The sequence below is a fragment of the Schistocerca serialis genome, chromosome 5, assembly GCF_023864345.2.
Source record: "Schistocerca serialis cubense isolate TAMUIC-IGC-003099 chromosome 5, iqSchSeri2.2, whole genome shotgun sequence".
Lineage (NCBI taxonomy): Eukaryota > Metazoa > Arthropoda > Insecta > Orthoptera > Acrididae > Schistocerca > Schistocerca serialis.
This window is the reverse complement of record NC_064642.1, coordinates 20,373,331-20,390,131: the sequence shown is the minus strand read 5'-3', so window position 1 is coordinate 20,390,131 and position 16,801 is coordinate 20,373,331. Positions and strand designations below refer to the sequence as shown.

The following is a 16,801-nucleotide window of genomic DNA, read 5'->3' as shown; positions in this document are numbered from 1 at the left end:
TTGCCGACCTTCGTTGAAGGCGTTTACCCAACGTGCTACTGTTCTGTACGGCAATGCCGATTCCCCGCACGCCTCTTGAAGACCTGGATGGCACTCTCGTGCTGTACGACCTCTGGCACATTCAATCTTGATCCAACTCCGTTGTTCCCGTTTCGAAAACACAGTGACACCGTTACGTTAGACCGCTCGCTCACAGGTGACTGTTTTTCCCTCGAAGGTGCGCACGCAGGTGACGTGGGACGGGCGAGTCCATTTGCTCGGAGGTAAGGTAGGTATGTCAACAGTGTGTGCTATCAGCGACAGTAGTAGATTCCATTGCATAGTGTCTCCACAGCACTGTCGCCACTATTTCTACATTTACATACATACTCTGCAATCCACCATACGGTGCGTGGCGGAGGGTACCTCGTACCACAACTAGCATCTTCTCTCCCTGTTCCAGCCTACGTATAAACTGAAATACCGGGTGGTTATAATTAAACTTTCCCTATTTAACACGTTGTAACACGGAAACTAACCACCGTACGAGTATCGAACTTGGTAGCATTGATGTCCAGAGTATGATTTCCATACGTCACAGCGCCACTGTCCAGTTCCAACTATGTCCACCAGGTGCCGTGATCAGTCATCCTGGTTCATTTTCTCACACACTCTACCAGTCGCAGTGCACTTGTTCACGTGCCAACATGAGCTTGGACAAAAGGAGCAGGGCGTTGTTGGTGAATCTCTATTATGGAAACAACAGTAATGCTGCAGCTGCACTTCGAGAATATCGCCTGCTGAGAGGGTTACAGAAGGGTCCTTTTTCTCCACCTGCTGTGCGGACAATGATGAGGAAGTGCGAATCAACTGGAGAACTGGGCGTCGCTCCGGGAAGGGGCCGACGACCGGTTGCACCACAGGTGGTGGATGAAATCGCTGTTGCTACGGCAGACAACGCTGCGCACAATTCCCGACCGTCAGGCAGTGCGCGTGCTGTGTCACGACAGTCGAACATCCCTTCGTCCACTGTACGGTAGGTGTTTCGAACCATTCTCAGATGGTATCCGTACAAGATCCGTATCGTACAGCAGCTTGCACCACAGGGCGCTCAACGCTGTGTTGACTTTTGTCTCCACTTTCTCGCAAGGATTGAAGTTGACGAGGGTTGGCCCTGGACCATTCTACGGACAGACGAAGTTCATTTTTCTCTGGCGGGTGAGGTGGACGTAAGGAATTGCGGAGTGTGGGGATCTTCACCTCCAGTCTCTGTGCATGAAGTTACTTTGCATGGTGAACCTGTCGCCGTATGATGTCGCTACACGGCTACGTTCATCAGTGGACCACTATTCTTTGAAGAGGTTGGCGCTCAAGGACCATAGACGTACAGTGTGACTGGCCAGCGTTACTGCGACATGCTTCGCCAGCACGTCATACCCGCCCTACAGGAGAGAGATGCAGTGAACTCAACAGTTTTCATGCAAGATCGGGCTCGATCGCACATCGCTCGTGAAGTTCACCTGCTTCTCCGAAACACATATGGAAACAATCGAAGTTTCAGCCGATCGCTTACAAATGCTTGGCCGGCACCATCACGTGTTCTAACTCGCTGATATTTCTGGTTATAGGGCTGCCTGAAGGACAGGGTTACCAGAGTAACATTCACACGTGTGCTGATCTGAAGCACATCGTATCAAGAGAGGTAGCAAATATACCTACGGACATGCTTCGTTCTGCTGTGCAGAATGCAGTCCTGCTCTTTCAGACTCTTGTGGTCACTGATAGACGCCATATTGAGCCCCTTTCGTAGCAGGAATTGTACCGGTAAGTAATGGTATGATGTACCAAGCAGCACATTAGAAGTGTTTCAATTGAACTGATTCTGCCTTAGTTCTCTTCCCCATGTGCTTGACATTAATATTATCAAGTTTGGTCCTCGTAGTTTCCGTGTTATAACGTGTTAAACAGTGGAAGTTTAATTATAACTACAAGGTATAAGTTGTTTGAAAATAAACACACACACTATCGGCAGGAAATCACAATTTTTGACAAATTATGTGGTCATCATTGTCAAAGACATTTTTAATAACATAATTTGCAAAATGAATGGTTTTAGTCCCAAGAAAAGTTGTCACAACGCTTCATTATGATTGGAGGTGTTTTTTAGCTACGAGATCGCTTAAATTTAAACCAACATGCTTACCGTGATATCAAGCTGCATAAAGGACATTAACCGTTGTATCGACGGAACTCACGTCACGGCGACGCCGTGTTCAACGACACAGAAACTGTTACACGCTAGTACTTAGGTGTTCTAATTCAATTGCTCAGTGTATAAGATAGCACGTTAACGGGTGTGGCACAGCAGGGTACACAAGTAAAGGTCACCTCTAGTTTTTTTAGTGTCTTGCAGAGCTGCAGGACGTTCCAGGTGCCGAGCAGGTTCATCCGTATGGAGTCCTTGAGCTTGGCCTCCAGCCTGAGCGTGGCGGCGCAGTGGAAGACGGCGCTGACCTCTCTCCGGACCACGGCCAGGTCCTCCTGGCTGAGGCCCAGGTCCTCCTCCTGGACGTCGCCGTGCAGGAACACCAGCTTCTCCAGCCGCTCCGGGCACTCGCTGCGCACGCGCTGGAACACCTGCAACAGAGGGGCGTCGCCTTACTCACACCTCTACCTCACTGTTACGAGCGTGTCCAAATCAAATGGTTCAAAGGGCTCTGAGCACTATGGGACTTACAGGGTGTTTCAAAAATGACCGGTATATTTGAAACGGCAATAAAAACTAAATGAGCAGCGATAGAAATACACCGTTTGTTGCAATATGCTTGGGACAACAGTACATTTTCAGGCAGACAAACTTTCGAAATTACAGTAGTTACAATTTTCAACAACAGATGGCGCTGCGGTCTGGGAAACTCTATAGTACGATATTTTCCACATATCCACCATGCGTAGCAATAATATGGCGTAGTCTCTGAATGAAATTACCCGAAACCTTTGACAACGTGTCTGGCGGAATGGCTTCACATGCAGATGAGATGTACTGCTTCAGCTGTTCAATTCTTTCTGGATTCTGGCGGTACACCTGGTCTTTCAAGTGTCCCCACAGAAAGAAGTCACAGGGGTTCATGTCTGGCGAATAGGGAGGCCAACCCACGCCGCCTCCTGTATCTTTCGGATAGCCCAAAGCAATCACACGATCATCGAAATATTCATTCAGGAAATTAAAGACGTCGGCCGTGCGATGTGGCCGGGCACCATCTTGCATAAACCACGAGGTGTTCGCAGTGTCGTCTAAGGCAGTTTGTACCGTCACAAATTCACGAAGAATGTCCAGATAGCGTGATGCAGTAATCGTTTCGGATCTGCAAAATGGGCCAATGATTCCTTTGGAAGAAATGGCGGCCCAGACCAGTACTTTTTGAGGATGCAGGGACTATGGGACTGCAACATGGTGCTTTTCGGTTCCCCATATGCGCCGGTTCTGTTTATTGACGAAGCTGTCCAGGTAAAAATAAGCTTCATCAGTAAACCAAATGCTGCCCACATGCATATCGCCGTCATCAATCCTGTGCACTATATCGTTAGCGAATGTCTCTCGTGCAGCAATGGTAGCGGCGCTGAGGGGTTGCCGCGTTTGAATTTTATATGGATAGAGGTGTAAACTCTGGCGCATGAGACGATACGTGGACGTTGGCGTCATTTGGACCGCAACTGCAACACGGCGAACGGAAACCCGAGGCCGCTGTTGGATCACCTGCTGCACTAGCTGCGCGTTGCCCTCTGTGGTTGCCGTACGCGGTCGCCCTACCTTTCCAGCATGTTCATCCGTCACGTTCCCAGTCCGTTGAAATTTTTCAAACAGATCCTTTATTGCATCGCTTTTCGGTCCTTTGGTTACATTAAACCTCCGTTGAAAACTTCGTCTTGTTGCAACAACACTGTGTTCTAGGCGGTGGAATTCCAACACCAGAAAAATCCTCTGTTCTAAGGAATAAACCATGTTGTCTACAGCACACTTGCACGTTGTGAACAGCACACGCTTAAAGCAGAAAGACGACGTACAGAATGGCGCACCCACAGACTGCGTTGTCTTCTATATCTTTCACATCACTTGCAGCGACATCTGTTGTTGAAAATTGTAACTACTGTAATTTCGAAAGTTTGTCCGCCTGAAAATGTACTGTTGTCTCAAGCATATTGCAACAAACAGTGTATTTCTATCGCTGCTCGTTTAGTTTTTATTGCCTTTTCAAATATACCGGTCATTTTTGAAACACCCTGTAACATCTGAATTCATCAGTCCCCTAGAACTTAAAACTACTTAAACCTAACTAACCTAAGGACACCACACACACCCAAGCCCGAGGCAGGATTCGAACCTGCGACCGTAGCAGTGGCGCGGTTCCAGACTGAAGCGCCTAAAACCGCTCGGCCACAGTGGCCGGCTGTCGAAGATCGCACTGGAGGCCGACAATGGAGATAACCAATGTAGTCGAAAAACAGCCGAAGTTACAAATTTCACTTTTATTTACGTGATGTCTAGTTTCTGGTCGGTACCTATTTTCCGACCATCCAACTAGTCAAAATGGTATTTCCCAAACTATAAGAACCGTGCCACAGAGACAAACACGTACTTATAACAAAGCGTAAACGATCAGTTACAGAACATACCCGACCCGAAACTAGTTACGAAGTAAATGAAAGTGAAATCTGCCATTTTGACTGTTTTTTCGCTGTACAGATTAACATAAGTTCCTGCCATACAATCACTCCAGTATGCTAGAAGTTAGTAATGAATAAAATGTTAACGGGTCCCCAGCAGCGTCAAACCGTTAAAATGCCTCGAGCTTTCGTCCAAGTACTCCTTGATCACTGTCGAGCACATTTGACAATGGCCAAGCAGTGCTTGGTCGAAAGCTCGAGGCACTAGCTCTTTATACTCATCAAGTAATGAGTGCTATCGTCTGTGGATGTCAAATTGATTCCATATTTTTAGATTTTCAGAAGGCTATCGACACCGTTCCTCACAAGCGTCTTCTAACCAAACTGCGTGTCTACGGACTATCACCTCAGTTGTGCGACTGGATTCGTGATTTCCTGTCAGTTCGTAGTAATAGACGGAAAGTCATCGAGTAAAACAGAAGTAATATCCGGCGTTCCCCAAGGAAGTGTTTTAGGCGCTCTATTGTTCCTGATCTGTATTAGCGACAGAGGAGACAATCTGAGTAGCCGTCTTAGATTGTTTGCAGATGATGCTGTCATTTACCGTCTTGTAAAGTCATCAGATGATGAAAAAGACTTCAAAAATGATTTAGATAAGATATCTGTATGGTGCGAAAAGCGGCAATTGACCCTGAATAAAGAAGAGTGCGAAGTTATTCGCATGAGCACTAAAAGAAATCAGCTAAATTTCGATTATGCCACAAGTCACACAAATCTGAGGGCTGTAAATTCAACTAAATATTTAGGGATTACAATTACAAATAACCTAAATTGGAACGATCACATAGATAATATTGTGGGTGGAGCAAACCAAAGACTGCGATTCATCGGCAGAACACTTAGAAGGTGCAACAGGTCTACCAAAGACACTGCTTACACTACGCTTGTCCGCCCTATTCTGGAGTACTGCTGTGCGGTGTGGGATCCGCATCAGGTGGGACTGACGGATGTCATCGAAAAAGTACAAAGTAGGGCAGCTCGTTTTGTATTATCGCGAAATAGGGGAGATAGTGCCACAGACATGATACGTGGAGTGGCAATCATTAAAACATAGGCGTTTTTCGTTGCGACGGGATCTTCTCATGAAATTTCAATCACCAGTTTTCTCCTCCGATTGCAATATTCTGTTGGCACCCACCTACATAGGGAGAAATGATCATCACGATAAAATAAGAGAAATCAGGGCTCGCACGGAAATATTTAAGTGCTCGTTTTTCCCGCGTGCCGTTCGAGAGTGGAACAGTAGAGAGACAGCATGAAGGTGGTTCATTGAACCCTCTGCCAGGCACTTTATTGTGAATAGCAGAGTAATCACGTAGATGTAGATGTAGATGAACTTGAAGCTGCTGGAAACGCCTTTCTTATGAAGAGAATCGAAGATATAACTGCAGGAAAGGCAGTCACCGATAGGTAAATGCTTGCATAGAAAAATTACACTCGTTCTATTAGTTAATTTATTAACTATGGAAGTCAATGACTTTGGTACCATCTAAGGATTATGGCAGTTAAAACTAGAAGATGAATTCTTATACAAGATATGACATGGTAATAACGAATATAACATACAAATATTGGCAGCACTGCGAATGAATAGTTGGGAATGCAGAATAACTGCTTTCACAACTACATAGCGCAAGAGATTTCAATTGCAACTACTACCGCTAGGTCTGTTGCTCCCGTTTCACTCTTTCTGAAAAGTTCAAAAGCAAAGGAAGTTAAGTGTTCTTGTTTACAGAGGCATCACTGAGAAAGAAGCGGAGGCTAGGCATGTAACACACGTGGTCATGTGTAAGGAACGATGCTGGAACTAGGTGACTTGCGTGCATCGCTAAATCTCCAGTATGTTAGAACGATCAGACTGAGTCACGAGATTTCCGTTAATGGGACCTGCGTTTCTTTCGAGCGGTGACTAATCTAGATGATTCCTGCGTTCCCTGGACCAAACCTGACGTTTATAGCATGTGAGCAGTTTCTTTGCGCTAAGATTGTAAGAAGTCGTTCGTCTCGATACTAGTTCCCAGTGTCACAAATCGAACATTTATTCACATGAGCTATTCCAGTACTAAAGCTTCATAGCTTCACGGAAAACTGCAAGTTACAAACAGGAATGCTGTATGGCACCAGTTTCAACAGATTAAATGGTCTCTTCTAAATTTTCAGAAAACAGCGTAGTTGCCGTTACTTATCGTCATTAAAAAAAAGTTCAAAATAAATACAGAGAAAAGTGTACTGCAATAACCATCGTCCGTCCAGCTAAATTTATCATTAAATAATAGAAAGAAAGCCGAGCCCAGATGTAGAGATTATAGTAGTTCTGGTGAACAGGTTCATTGTTAAGTAAGGATGGTGAAATGGCGCCTTCTATTCAAACAGTATGAAACTGTAAACATTTGGTTGCGGGGTATGAACTGATTAGAGGACAGTGGTTCAAATGGCTCTGAGCACTATGGGACTCAACTGCTGTGGTCATAAGTCCCCTAGAACTTAGAACTACTTAAACCTAACTAACCTAAGGACAGCACACAACACCCAGCCATCACGAGGCAGAGAAAATCCCTGACCCCGCCGGGAATCGAACCCGGGAACCCGGGCGTGGGAAGCGAGAACGCTACCGCACGACCACGAGATGCGGGCATAGAGGACTGTGGACGCCAATAATTTACCATATTTATAAAACTATAAAGTTAATTACTCGGCCCACCAGAACTGCCAAGATGTGGCCATAATTGACTTAATAGACTGCAATGTAAAATTTTTTGATGCTCCACCATCCATTACACAGGGTGGAGAAAAACGACCTGACAGTAAGGTCAAAGCTGATTACAAATATTGCTTCGTGGAACTACTACGGCGAAAGACAGTCAACAACGAGGAGGCGAGAGTTTGTCCGATAATCGGACGTGTTTGGGTGCGTCTAGCAGAGGGATAGTGTCCGGCCAAGCTGCTGCTCTGTTATGCCGAGTTTATCCGTTATTGTACTCTTAGCGTAGTTGATTTAAAAACTGGACTTTATAGGGTAAATATCACAGAAAATTCTAGTATAATCAGACGTGGATAGATTTTTAAGGTTTGTCTAGCTTTGACTGTTCAGATGTAGCCATTATTCTTAACCTAATGTAATTATCAATTGCGCTTTTTAATCTAACAGGTGCCAGTTGGGGCAAGCTACTATAAATACACATACTTCTGCGCGCTCGTCGCTGATTGGCTGTCCCTTTGTGGGTGGAGCTCTACACGAATTCCCCTCCCTTGCTCCCTCTATACAGCTGAAAGGGCACAGTGTCCAACCTGCTGTGAAGTTGTTATACGGAAATGAATATGCAAGGAAGGGGGTAGTGTTGAGTGAAGTGGACGATTGCAGACGATGCAAGTCGACAGTTTTCAACAAGTGGAGGAGTGGTCGGAAGCCGCGTGCTGTGAGACGACGGAGCGTCGTCGTTGTCGTAACCGGGCAATAGAATCTGCTTGGGACGCATTCCGTGAATCGTCAGGCTCGGCTACAGTAATAGAGTTTCAAGAAGATTTGTAACATTTAACAGATTTATAAGAACGCTGTCTCAATTCTCTTCTGCGTAATAATTTTCTTCTGATGTATCTATGGGGAACTTTTTACGCAGGTAGAAACACCTGATACTATTTATCCTTATTTATTAAAACGTTTATTGGGACTCAGTATTCTTAAACACATCCACATCAATTATTTAGCATTATTTAGCGGCTTACCAAGTCATATATTTCGTTATACAGACAAATACAACTGCGCAAGAGTCATTTTTTAAAAAGTATAAACGCGGTTACAAAAGGATTTGAAATGGACAAGCAAATTAAATAAACGGGAGAGACCATCTCCAGCCACCTATATCTAACTGTGGTACTTAGTACGGAGTTAAGACAAACATGAAGTTGGCTAACATCTATTAGTTTTTGAACACAAATAGAAAATGAGCAGACTGGATTAGATGAACTGTTCGTTGCATTATCCGTAACGAGGAGATCCTCGTCAAAATGGTATGTGCTAGATTTTATTTTATTTTATTTTATTATTATTTTATTATTAAATTATGTGATATTGACGTGCACTTCCATAGCTCAGTGGTCAGCTTATCTGACAGCTTTCCGGATGACCCTGGTTCGATTCCCGATTCGACCAGAGGTTTTTCCTGGTTGGGAGGACGACAACGCCATTCGCTCACCCTCATGATGCCAATTGAGGAACTACTTGAGCGACTAATAGCGGCTCCAAGATCTTCTTGACTTTGGACAACGGCCGAGAGAGCGGTATGCTGTCCCCGTGGCCCTCTACACCGCATCCAAATGACGTCGTTAGTACATGATGAGGCGGCGGTCGGTCGGTCGGTTCCGATTAGTCCGTCTGGACCAGAAAGCAGAGCTATACTTTATTTATTGCTTTGCTTTTGCTTTGATATTAATAAAAAATATAGTAATAATACATACAATACACCAACTGGTTCTGTTTGGAAGTTCGTCGATGGACTAGAAGGAGCTGGCCACAAGTAAGTCTTTCCGGTTCTTCTTAAACTGAATTTTATTTGTAGGTAAATTATTTATGGTTGCTGGCTAAGTTTCGAAAACGTGTATACCTAAACAGTTGACCTCTTACTGGGTTTATGTCTATATATACTTTGTTCCTGAAACTTCCTGGCAGATTAAAACTGTGTGCCGGACCGAGACTCGGGACCTTTGCCTTTCGCGGGCAAGTGCTCTACCGCGAAATTTAAAGGTCCCGAGTTCGAGTCTCGGTCTGGCACACGGTTTTAATCTGCCAGGAAGTTTCATGTCAGCGCACACTCCGCTGCAGAGTGAAAATCTCAATCTATATACATTGTTCCTGTTCATAATACTGATTTTGTGAAATTAGCTGCTTGTTGCAAAAAGGAATGTATTATTTACAACTAATTTCATTAAGAAATAAATAAACTCCAAAACAAACAAAAAAGGCGCATCACAAACGAGTTATGCAGATTTGTCACAAATTGATATACATGTAAGTATCGACGCCAAATGCGAAACTGTAAACGTTGGTGGCCGATGGATGAATGTGTGACGCTGCAGCGCGAATTTCACCGCGCAGCTGGCAAGGATATTAAACGGGGGTATGTCGATACTAGGGCGTAAAGTCATTGCGAATTTCATTCCGTGTACTCAGTTGGACAGCAACTATGTCTGGCAGACCGGCGAGTGAACAATATACACAGATGTCAGCATTTGAGAGAGGATGTGTAGTTGGGCTCAAAGAAAGCAGTTGGAGTCATCGGCGAATCGCTCAACATCTGAACAGGAGCGACGCCACCATTCGACGGCGTCGACAGGAATGGGTGAACGACGGCCGAACACAGCTTCGAGAAGGAAGCGGTCTACCTGGAGAGGCGACAGAACGGAAGGACCGAGAAATCGTCAGAGAGCACTCAGAGCCCTGGATTCGTCATTCTCATCGATCCGACGTGCAACTGGAGTTTCACTGGCTACAAGCACCTGTAATAGGTGGCTCACAGAAGAGGGGTTGAGCTCACCATTGACTTCCGTACTCCAATACGCCCGTCTGCAGCGGTGTCGGGTACATTCGGCCTGGAATCTCACTCACTGGAGCAGAATCGTGTTCAGTGATGGTCCCACTTCCAATGAGCCCCTACAACCAGCGGAGACGTGTCTGGAGAGGCCCCAGACAGCGGTGGAGTACCAGCCTGACTGTCGCACGCCATATGAGCCAGAAGGGTGGTGTCGAGTGTCACTTTATTTCTCAGCGGAGCCCAACTGGTCGTCATCCGCTCCAGTCTCACAGCACAGTGTTTCGTAGTCGATATTCTACGCCCCGTTTAGTTGCCCTTCATGGCAGCCCATTCTGGACATACATCTCAACAAGATATTGCCCGCCTGCACACGACGAGGGTTTCGAATGGTTGTCTTCGTGCTCACCAAACCCTACCTGGACCAGCAAAGTCGGCGGATCTCTCCCCAACGCACCACGTTTGGAGCATTGCGGGCAGAGCCCTCCAGTTAGCTCGGGATTTTGACGATCTAACGCTCCAATTGGGCAGAATTTCGCAGGTTATGCATCTGGAGGGCATCCAACAACTTTCTCAATCAGTGCCAAGCCGAATAATTGCTTCCATAAGGACCAGAGATGGACCAACGCGTTATAGATTTGCTCAATTACTAAAGCTCTTTCTCTTGGATAAATCATCAATTTTTCTGAAATTGTGTTTTTTTTTTTTTTTCGTTACATGTACATCAAATCTACCGACTTCATCGTATTCGGATAATTCCTTCGTGGTGCCTCTTTTCGTTTTTCTTTTTCTTTTTTTTTCAGAACGGATGCTGAGAAGAAGTAGTCATTACACTCAGTTCCTTGAACAAGGTTCTTCATTGTGTTGTCAGCACGTGATGTCAATTTCACATGCGCGTGTAATGTGCTTTATGACTTATCAAGCACAAAGTTTCAGTGCAACCCTCGAACAACATTGGCGATCTCCTTCGCAGATGTCAACTCTAGAAATAAGATGACAGTGCTATTTTGATGAAAAGCGTATAGCCCACAGTTGCAAAGCATTCCCGACGAGCGGATTGCGTTCCGAAAATGCTCATCGATCAGACTTCCTGACAGATCAGAGCTAGAATGAAATTTTCACTGTACAGCGGAGTGTGCGCTGATATGAAACTTCCTGGCAAATTAAACCTGTGTGCCGGACCGAAACTCGAATTCGGGACCTTTGCCTTTCGCGGGCAAGTGCTCTAGAAACATCCCCCAGGCAGTGGCTAAGCCAAGTAAAGCTGTGAGGACGGGGCGTGAGTCGTGCTTGGGTAACTCAGTTGGTAGAGCAGTTGCCCGCGAAAGGCAAAGGTCCCGAGTTCTAGTCTCGGTCCGGCACATAGTCTTAATCTGACAGGAAGTTTCAGATCAGAGCTGTTTGCCGGTCCGGAATACGAGCCCAGAACCTTGCCTTTTTCGTGGGATTTCTGTTGCCCGCTGAGATAGGTATCTAAGTACGGCTAGGTAGCTACCAAAAAATGGTTCAAATGGCTCTGAGCACTATGAGACTTAACATCTACGGTCATCAGTCCCCTAGAACTTAGAACTACTTAAACCTAACTAACCTAAGGACATCACACAACACCCAGTCATCACGAGGCAGAGAAAATCCCTGACCCCCGCCGGGAATCGAACCCGGGAACTCGGGCGCGGGAAGCGAGAACGCTACCGCAGGACCACGAGCTGCGGACGTAGGTAGCTACCCTCAGAGTTCTACTTCCGACACTCTGTTACTTTCGAAATGTCGCAGAAGTTGTCCTACGTAGCTTGCAGAAGCTCTCCCTCGTAACTTTGCGGGTCTAGTACTTCTGGAAGACGGGAATAGCTTCCAAACTTAACTGAGATGCTCATCGTCCAGCTTAAAAGCTTTCTGGCAATGGACGAGTAACGCACAGCCATCCTCATCAGCGAACAAGAGCATTTGCAGCCGCCTACATAATCGCCTGAAAAACGTAGCAAGAGAGTCCCCAGCAGGAGAGCAGGCCACTTTCGAGACGCTCCTGTGCACACAGACAATCCTGACAGTACTTCGCAATCCACACGAATAGCGGTTCTTACAAGGGAACATCCCCATCGCACCCCCCTCAGATTTAGTTATAAGTTGGCACAGTGGATAGGCCTTGAAAAAATGAACACAAATCAATCGAGAAAACAGGAAGAAGTTGTGTGGAACTATGAAAAAAAATAGTAAAATATGCAAACTGAGTAGTCTATGTGCAAGTAGGCAACATCAAGGAGAGTGAGAGTTCAGGAGCGCCGTGGTCACGTGGTTAGCGTGAGTAGCTGCGGAACGAGAGGTCCTTGGTTCAAGTCTTCTCTCGCCTGAAAATTTTACTTTCTTTATTTTCGCAAAGTTATGATCTGTCCGTTCGTTCATTGACGTCTCTGTTCACTGTAATAAGTTTAGTGTCTGTGTTTTGCGACCGCACCGCAAAACCGTGCGATTAGTAGACGAAAGGACTTGCCTCTCCAATGGGAACCGAAAACATTTGATCGGAAGGTCATAGATCAACCGATTCCTCCACAGGAAAACACATCTGATATATTCTATACGACACTGGTGACGGCATGTGCGTCACATGACAGGAATATGTTGTCGACCCACCTAACTTGCACACTTGGCGAATGGGTAAAAAGATTCTTCTACCTTGCCCGATTTATGTCTTCCTGTGGATGTGATAATTACTCCCAAAAAAGTGATGAAAACATAAGTTTGTCACATAAACTGAAAATAAAAAATTAAACTTTTCACTCAAGGGAAGACTTGAACCTACGACCTTTCGTTCTGCAACTGCTCACACTAACCACTGGACCACGGCGCTCCTTGAGTCCCATTGTCCTTGATGTTGCCTATCTTCGCATAGACTACTAAGTTTGTATATTTTACAAATTTTTTTCATAGTTCCACACAACTTCTTCCTGTTTTCTCGATTGATCTGTGTTCACTTTTTCAAGGGCTATCCACTGTGCCAACTTATAACTAAATCTGAGGGGGGTGCGATGGGGAGGTTCCCTTGTTAGAGGTGTCTTTAAATTAGTGTCGCAGCAGACCACCAGTACCATATAACACAGTTCCACAGCGTGTTACTAGTTGGTGTTGGACGTAGTCAGCACACACCCGGGTCTTAGTGAAGCTGGAACACGGTGTGACAATCATCCGTAGCTCGCCTGCCTTTCTAAAGTAGTGATTACGACGAATGGTTCTTGGATTTCGTACTTCCAATAGGAACCCATGTGAGTCAGTGTCGGCTCGGTTCGATTTCTCTTCTGTTTATTATTCCTCTTTTATCCTGCTGACTGACAGGACATTACTAAAAATTCCTTGATCAATTGTGGCTTTTATCTCATGAAGTGGGTGGTATCAGTTTTTGAAAACTCGTGGATATCATGCGTATTTATGGCTCCGGAAGTGTTGCTTATATAATCAATAAGTACTCAACTGTTCTCGAAAAACAGTATTTTATACTAAAGTGCGCGTCATTTATGTTGGCGGCCGAGTTTAGGTTCGATCTGCGCATCTGGCGTCACAAAACACAGTCAGCCAATGAACAGAGAACGACGTTGCCAGATCTCGACTGCAGTGCAGTGCAGTGTCTTCAGTTTTAGAAACGTTCAGTCATAAATAAAGTAATAGAACAAAAGCAATGTCTTGATAGCAGACTTTCTTTTACAGAAAGTTTGGAAAAAGCATTCTTTATACCAATTGCTTCATATTCTATTAATTAATTAAACCAAACAAGCAATAAGACTCCTAATTCAGGCGATAGCAAGGAAAGGTGTTTGTATCGATCTCACGAACCGCTTTTTCGGAACAAAGCACAGCAGTAATTGTTTATTTCCTATTGTACTTCGACGAAGCGTGAGTAATTCATAGTCATACCAACAGTTTTTGTCAGTACTTTGCGTGACATGTTAGAGTCCTCATGGCATTCTCTGTGTGTATAAGCTGCGTTAGCATAATGGTTAAGGTGTTGGGCTTCTATGCCAAAGGTTACGAGTTCAAGCCTTGTGCAGTGAGTAATATTTTCATTATTTCAAAACAATATGGAAGTGCATTACTTCACGAATTATATTCGTTTGAATGCAATTTTTTGAAATTTCTAGTGCTTTGTCTCTTCATTAACCCTTTCGCTGCTGCAGACACGTGCTCCCCGCATTCCGCGCTGTGCGCGATTTTGTCATCACTGCACTGCTCGCCTGTGCAGACACATGGTGTTCCCACTGCTTTGACACACTTATCATTCGATTTCACAAAAACTATTTGGCCCAAAAATCTCATTTTTACACAGCTTCTTGACTGATACCCTCCCCCCTCAACTTTTACCTCTGCAAACTCTTCAAAATTGCGTGCAATGGTTTACAATATTTAATCCTGCATAATAACTGCGTTGAACATCGAAACAAAATTGAGTCATTTATGGGGGGAAGGTATCAGTCAAGAAGACATGTAAAAATCTAATTTTTGGGCCAAATAATTTTGTGGAATCGAATGATACGAGTGTCAAAGCAGTCGGAACACAATGTGTCTGCACAGGCGAGCAGTGCAATGACAAAATCGCGCACAGCGTGGATTGCAGGGAGCACGTCTTTGTAGCAGCGAAAGGGTTAATGCGGCCGTGGTAGCTTTACTTCGTGAACTGCGCGCTCCCCCCTAAACGTAAGCTTGCGAACTATGCTATACTATGGCGCTGCTTCTATTGGCGCGTGCGTCGTGTGTAACTGGCAACGCAGCAATCTCCCGCGTCTGGGCGGGCATGCGCGAGCCGCCAAGATAAAAGAATTGAACTATACCACATTTAGACCTTGGAGCTGAAAGAACGAGTATCAGCATGAAAATTGACACAATGATCATGGAATACAAGTTCGGCTACATTCAGCCTTTATATGCATTACACAGCGTGATTGATCGGTGAGAGGGTACGGGACAGACAAGGTCTAAGGAACTTGTGTCCGGAAATCCATGCTTTTCATGCTAGAGACCATTTATTCAATCTTACTTTGTTACAGAGACTGTGGTCTAACACGCGCTGTACCATGCAGCCACGGTTATAGTATGCATGGTTTCCTCCTAGAGGGTGGTACCGTTTCTCATACGTCATGCACTAGCGCCATCTCCTGCCACAGTAATTGGTAATTTGTGTCTGATTCACTTTGTTGTGACTTGGCAAGACAGCCAAGTCACAATGAGAGGAAGCCGAAAGGCACGCGCTTAAGCTCACGCAGGCTGGCGCGAGGTCTGGAACAGTTGAGGGAATTAATAGTAGCAAATAAAGTACGTAGTTGATATAATACTTAACTTTAATCCACAATTGCAGAACATCGCTCTTGATTGTACATGCTTCATAAAATAATATCAAATGCTATGGTGCCTTGCTAGGTCGTAGCAAATGACGAAGCTGAAGGCTATGCTAACTATCGTCTCGGCAAATGAGAGCGTATTTGTCAGTGTAGCATCGCTAGCAAAGTCGGCTGTACAACTGGGGCGAGTGCTAGTAAGTCTCTCTAGACCTGCCGTGTGGTGGCGCTCGGTCTGCAATCACTGACAGTGGCGACACGCGGGTCCGACGTATACTAACGGACCGCGGCCGATTTAAAGGCTACCACCTAGCAAGTGTGGTGTCTGGCGGTGACACCACACACTTCTCTTGTGGACTCACCTTATAGTAGATATGATACAGCGTTGTACACAATGGTTCCATATTCGAATCGAGAGCTTGCCAACGTGGTATTTACTTACAGAAAGGCAAATGGTAATGGGTGGCGGGCTGCAAGGTTCTATCAGGAGACCTATCCTCGCCGGCAACAACCACTGCATTGAATGTTAGCAACAGTGTTTCGCCGTTTGTCTGAGATAGGGTCGCTTTAGGAAGCAGGAAATCATGAAGGACGCACCCGAAATGTTCGGACACCAGACTTCGAGGAAAATGTCATTAGCAGTGTGGAAGGCGACCGCCGTGTCAGTACCAGGCAGTTGCCCCGCCAGTACAGTGTAAGCCAAACGACCGTATGCAACGTTCTCCATCACAATTGTTACTGCCCTTATCACTTACAGCGTGTTCAGGGCTTACGAGCGACAGACTTTCTAAATCGGGAGCAGTTTTGCCACTGCATTTTTCACCAGCGAACCACGATTCCGGTATTTGTGTCACCCATCCTAGTCACAAATGATGCCACCTTCACGCGGAGTGGTACCATCTACTTCTACATCTACATTTATACTCCGCAAGCCACCCAACGGTGTGTGGCGGAGGGCACTTTACGTGCCACTGTCATTACCTCCCTTTCCTCTTCCAGTCGCGTATGGTTCGCGGGAAGAACGACTGTCTGAAAGCCTCCGTGCGCGTTCTAATCTCTCTAATTTTACATTCGTGATCTCCTCGGGAGGTATAATAGGGGGAAGCAATATATTCGATACCTCATCCAGAAACGCACCCTCTCGAAACCTGGCGAGCAAGCTACACCGCGATGCAGAGCGCCTCTCTTGCGGAGTCTGCCACTTGAGTTTGTTAAACATCTCCGTAACGCTATCACGGTTACCAAATAACCCTG

At 45.5% G+C, this 16,801-nt stretch overlaps 1 protein-coding gene across 2 annotated transcripts in view; it reads right to left on the bottom strand.

Annotated features, from left to right (window-relative positions):
- Positions 1 to 16,801, bottom strand: part of LOC126481139 (putative fatty acyl-CoA reductase CG5065) — a 469,013-nt gene that overhangs the window by 258,386 nt on the left and 193,826 nt on the right. For both annotated transcript variants that reach the window (XM_050104690.1, XM_050104691.1), the window contains exon 3: positions 2,368 to 2,616. In XM_050104690.1, the coding sequence (XP_049960647.1) occupies positions 2,368 to 2,616 (249 nt within the window). The remainder of the gene's footprint in view (positions 1 to 2,367; positions 2,617 to 16,801) is intronic.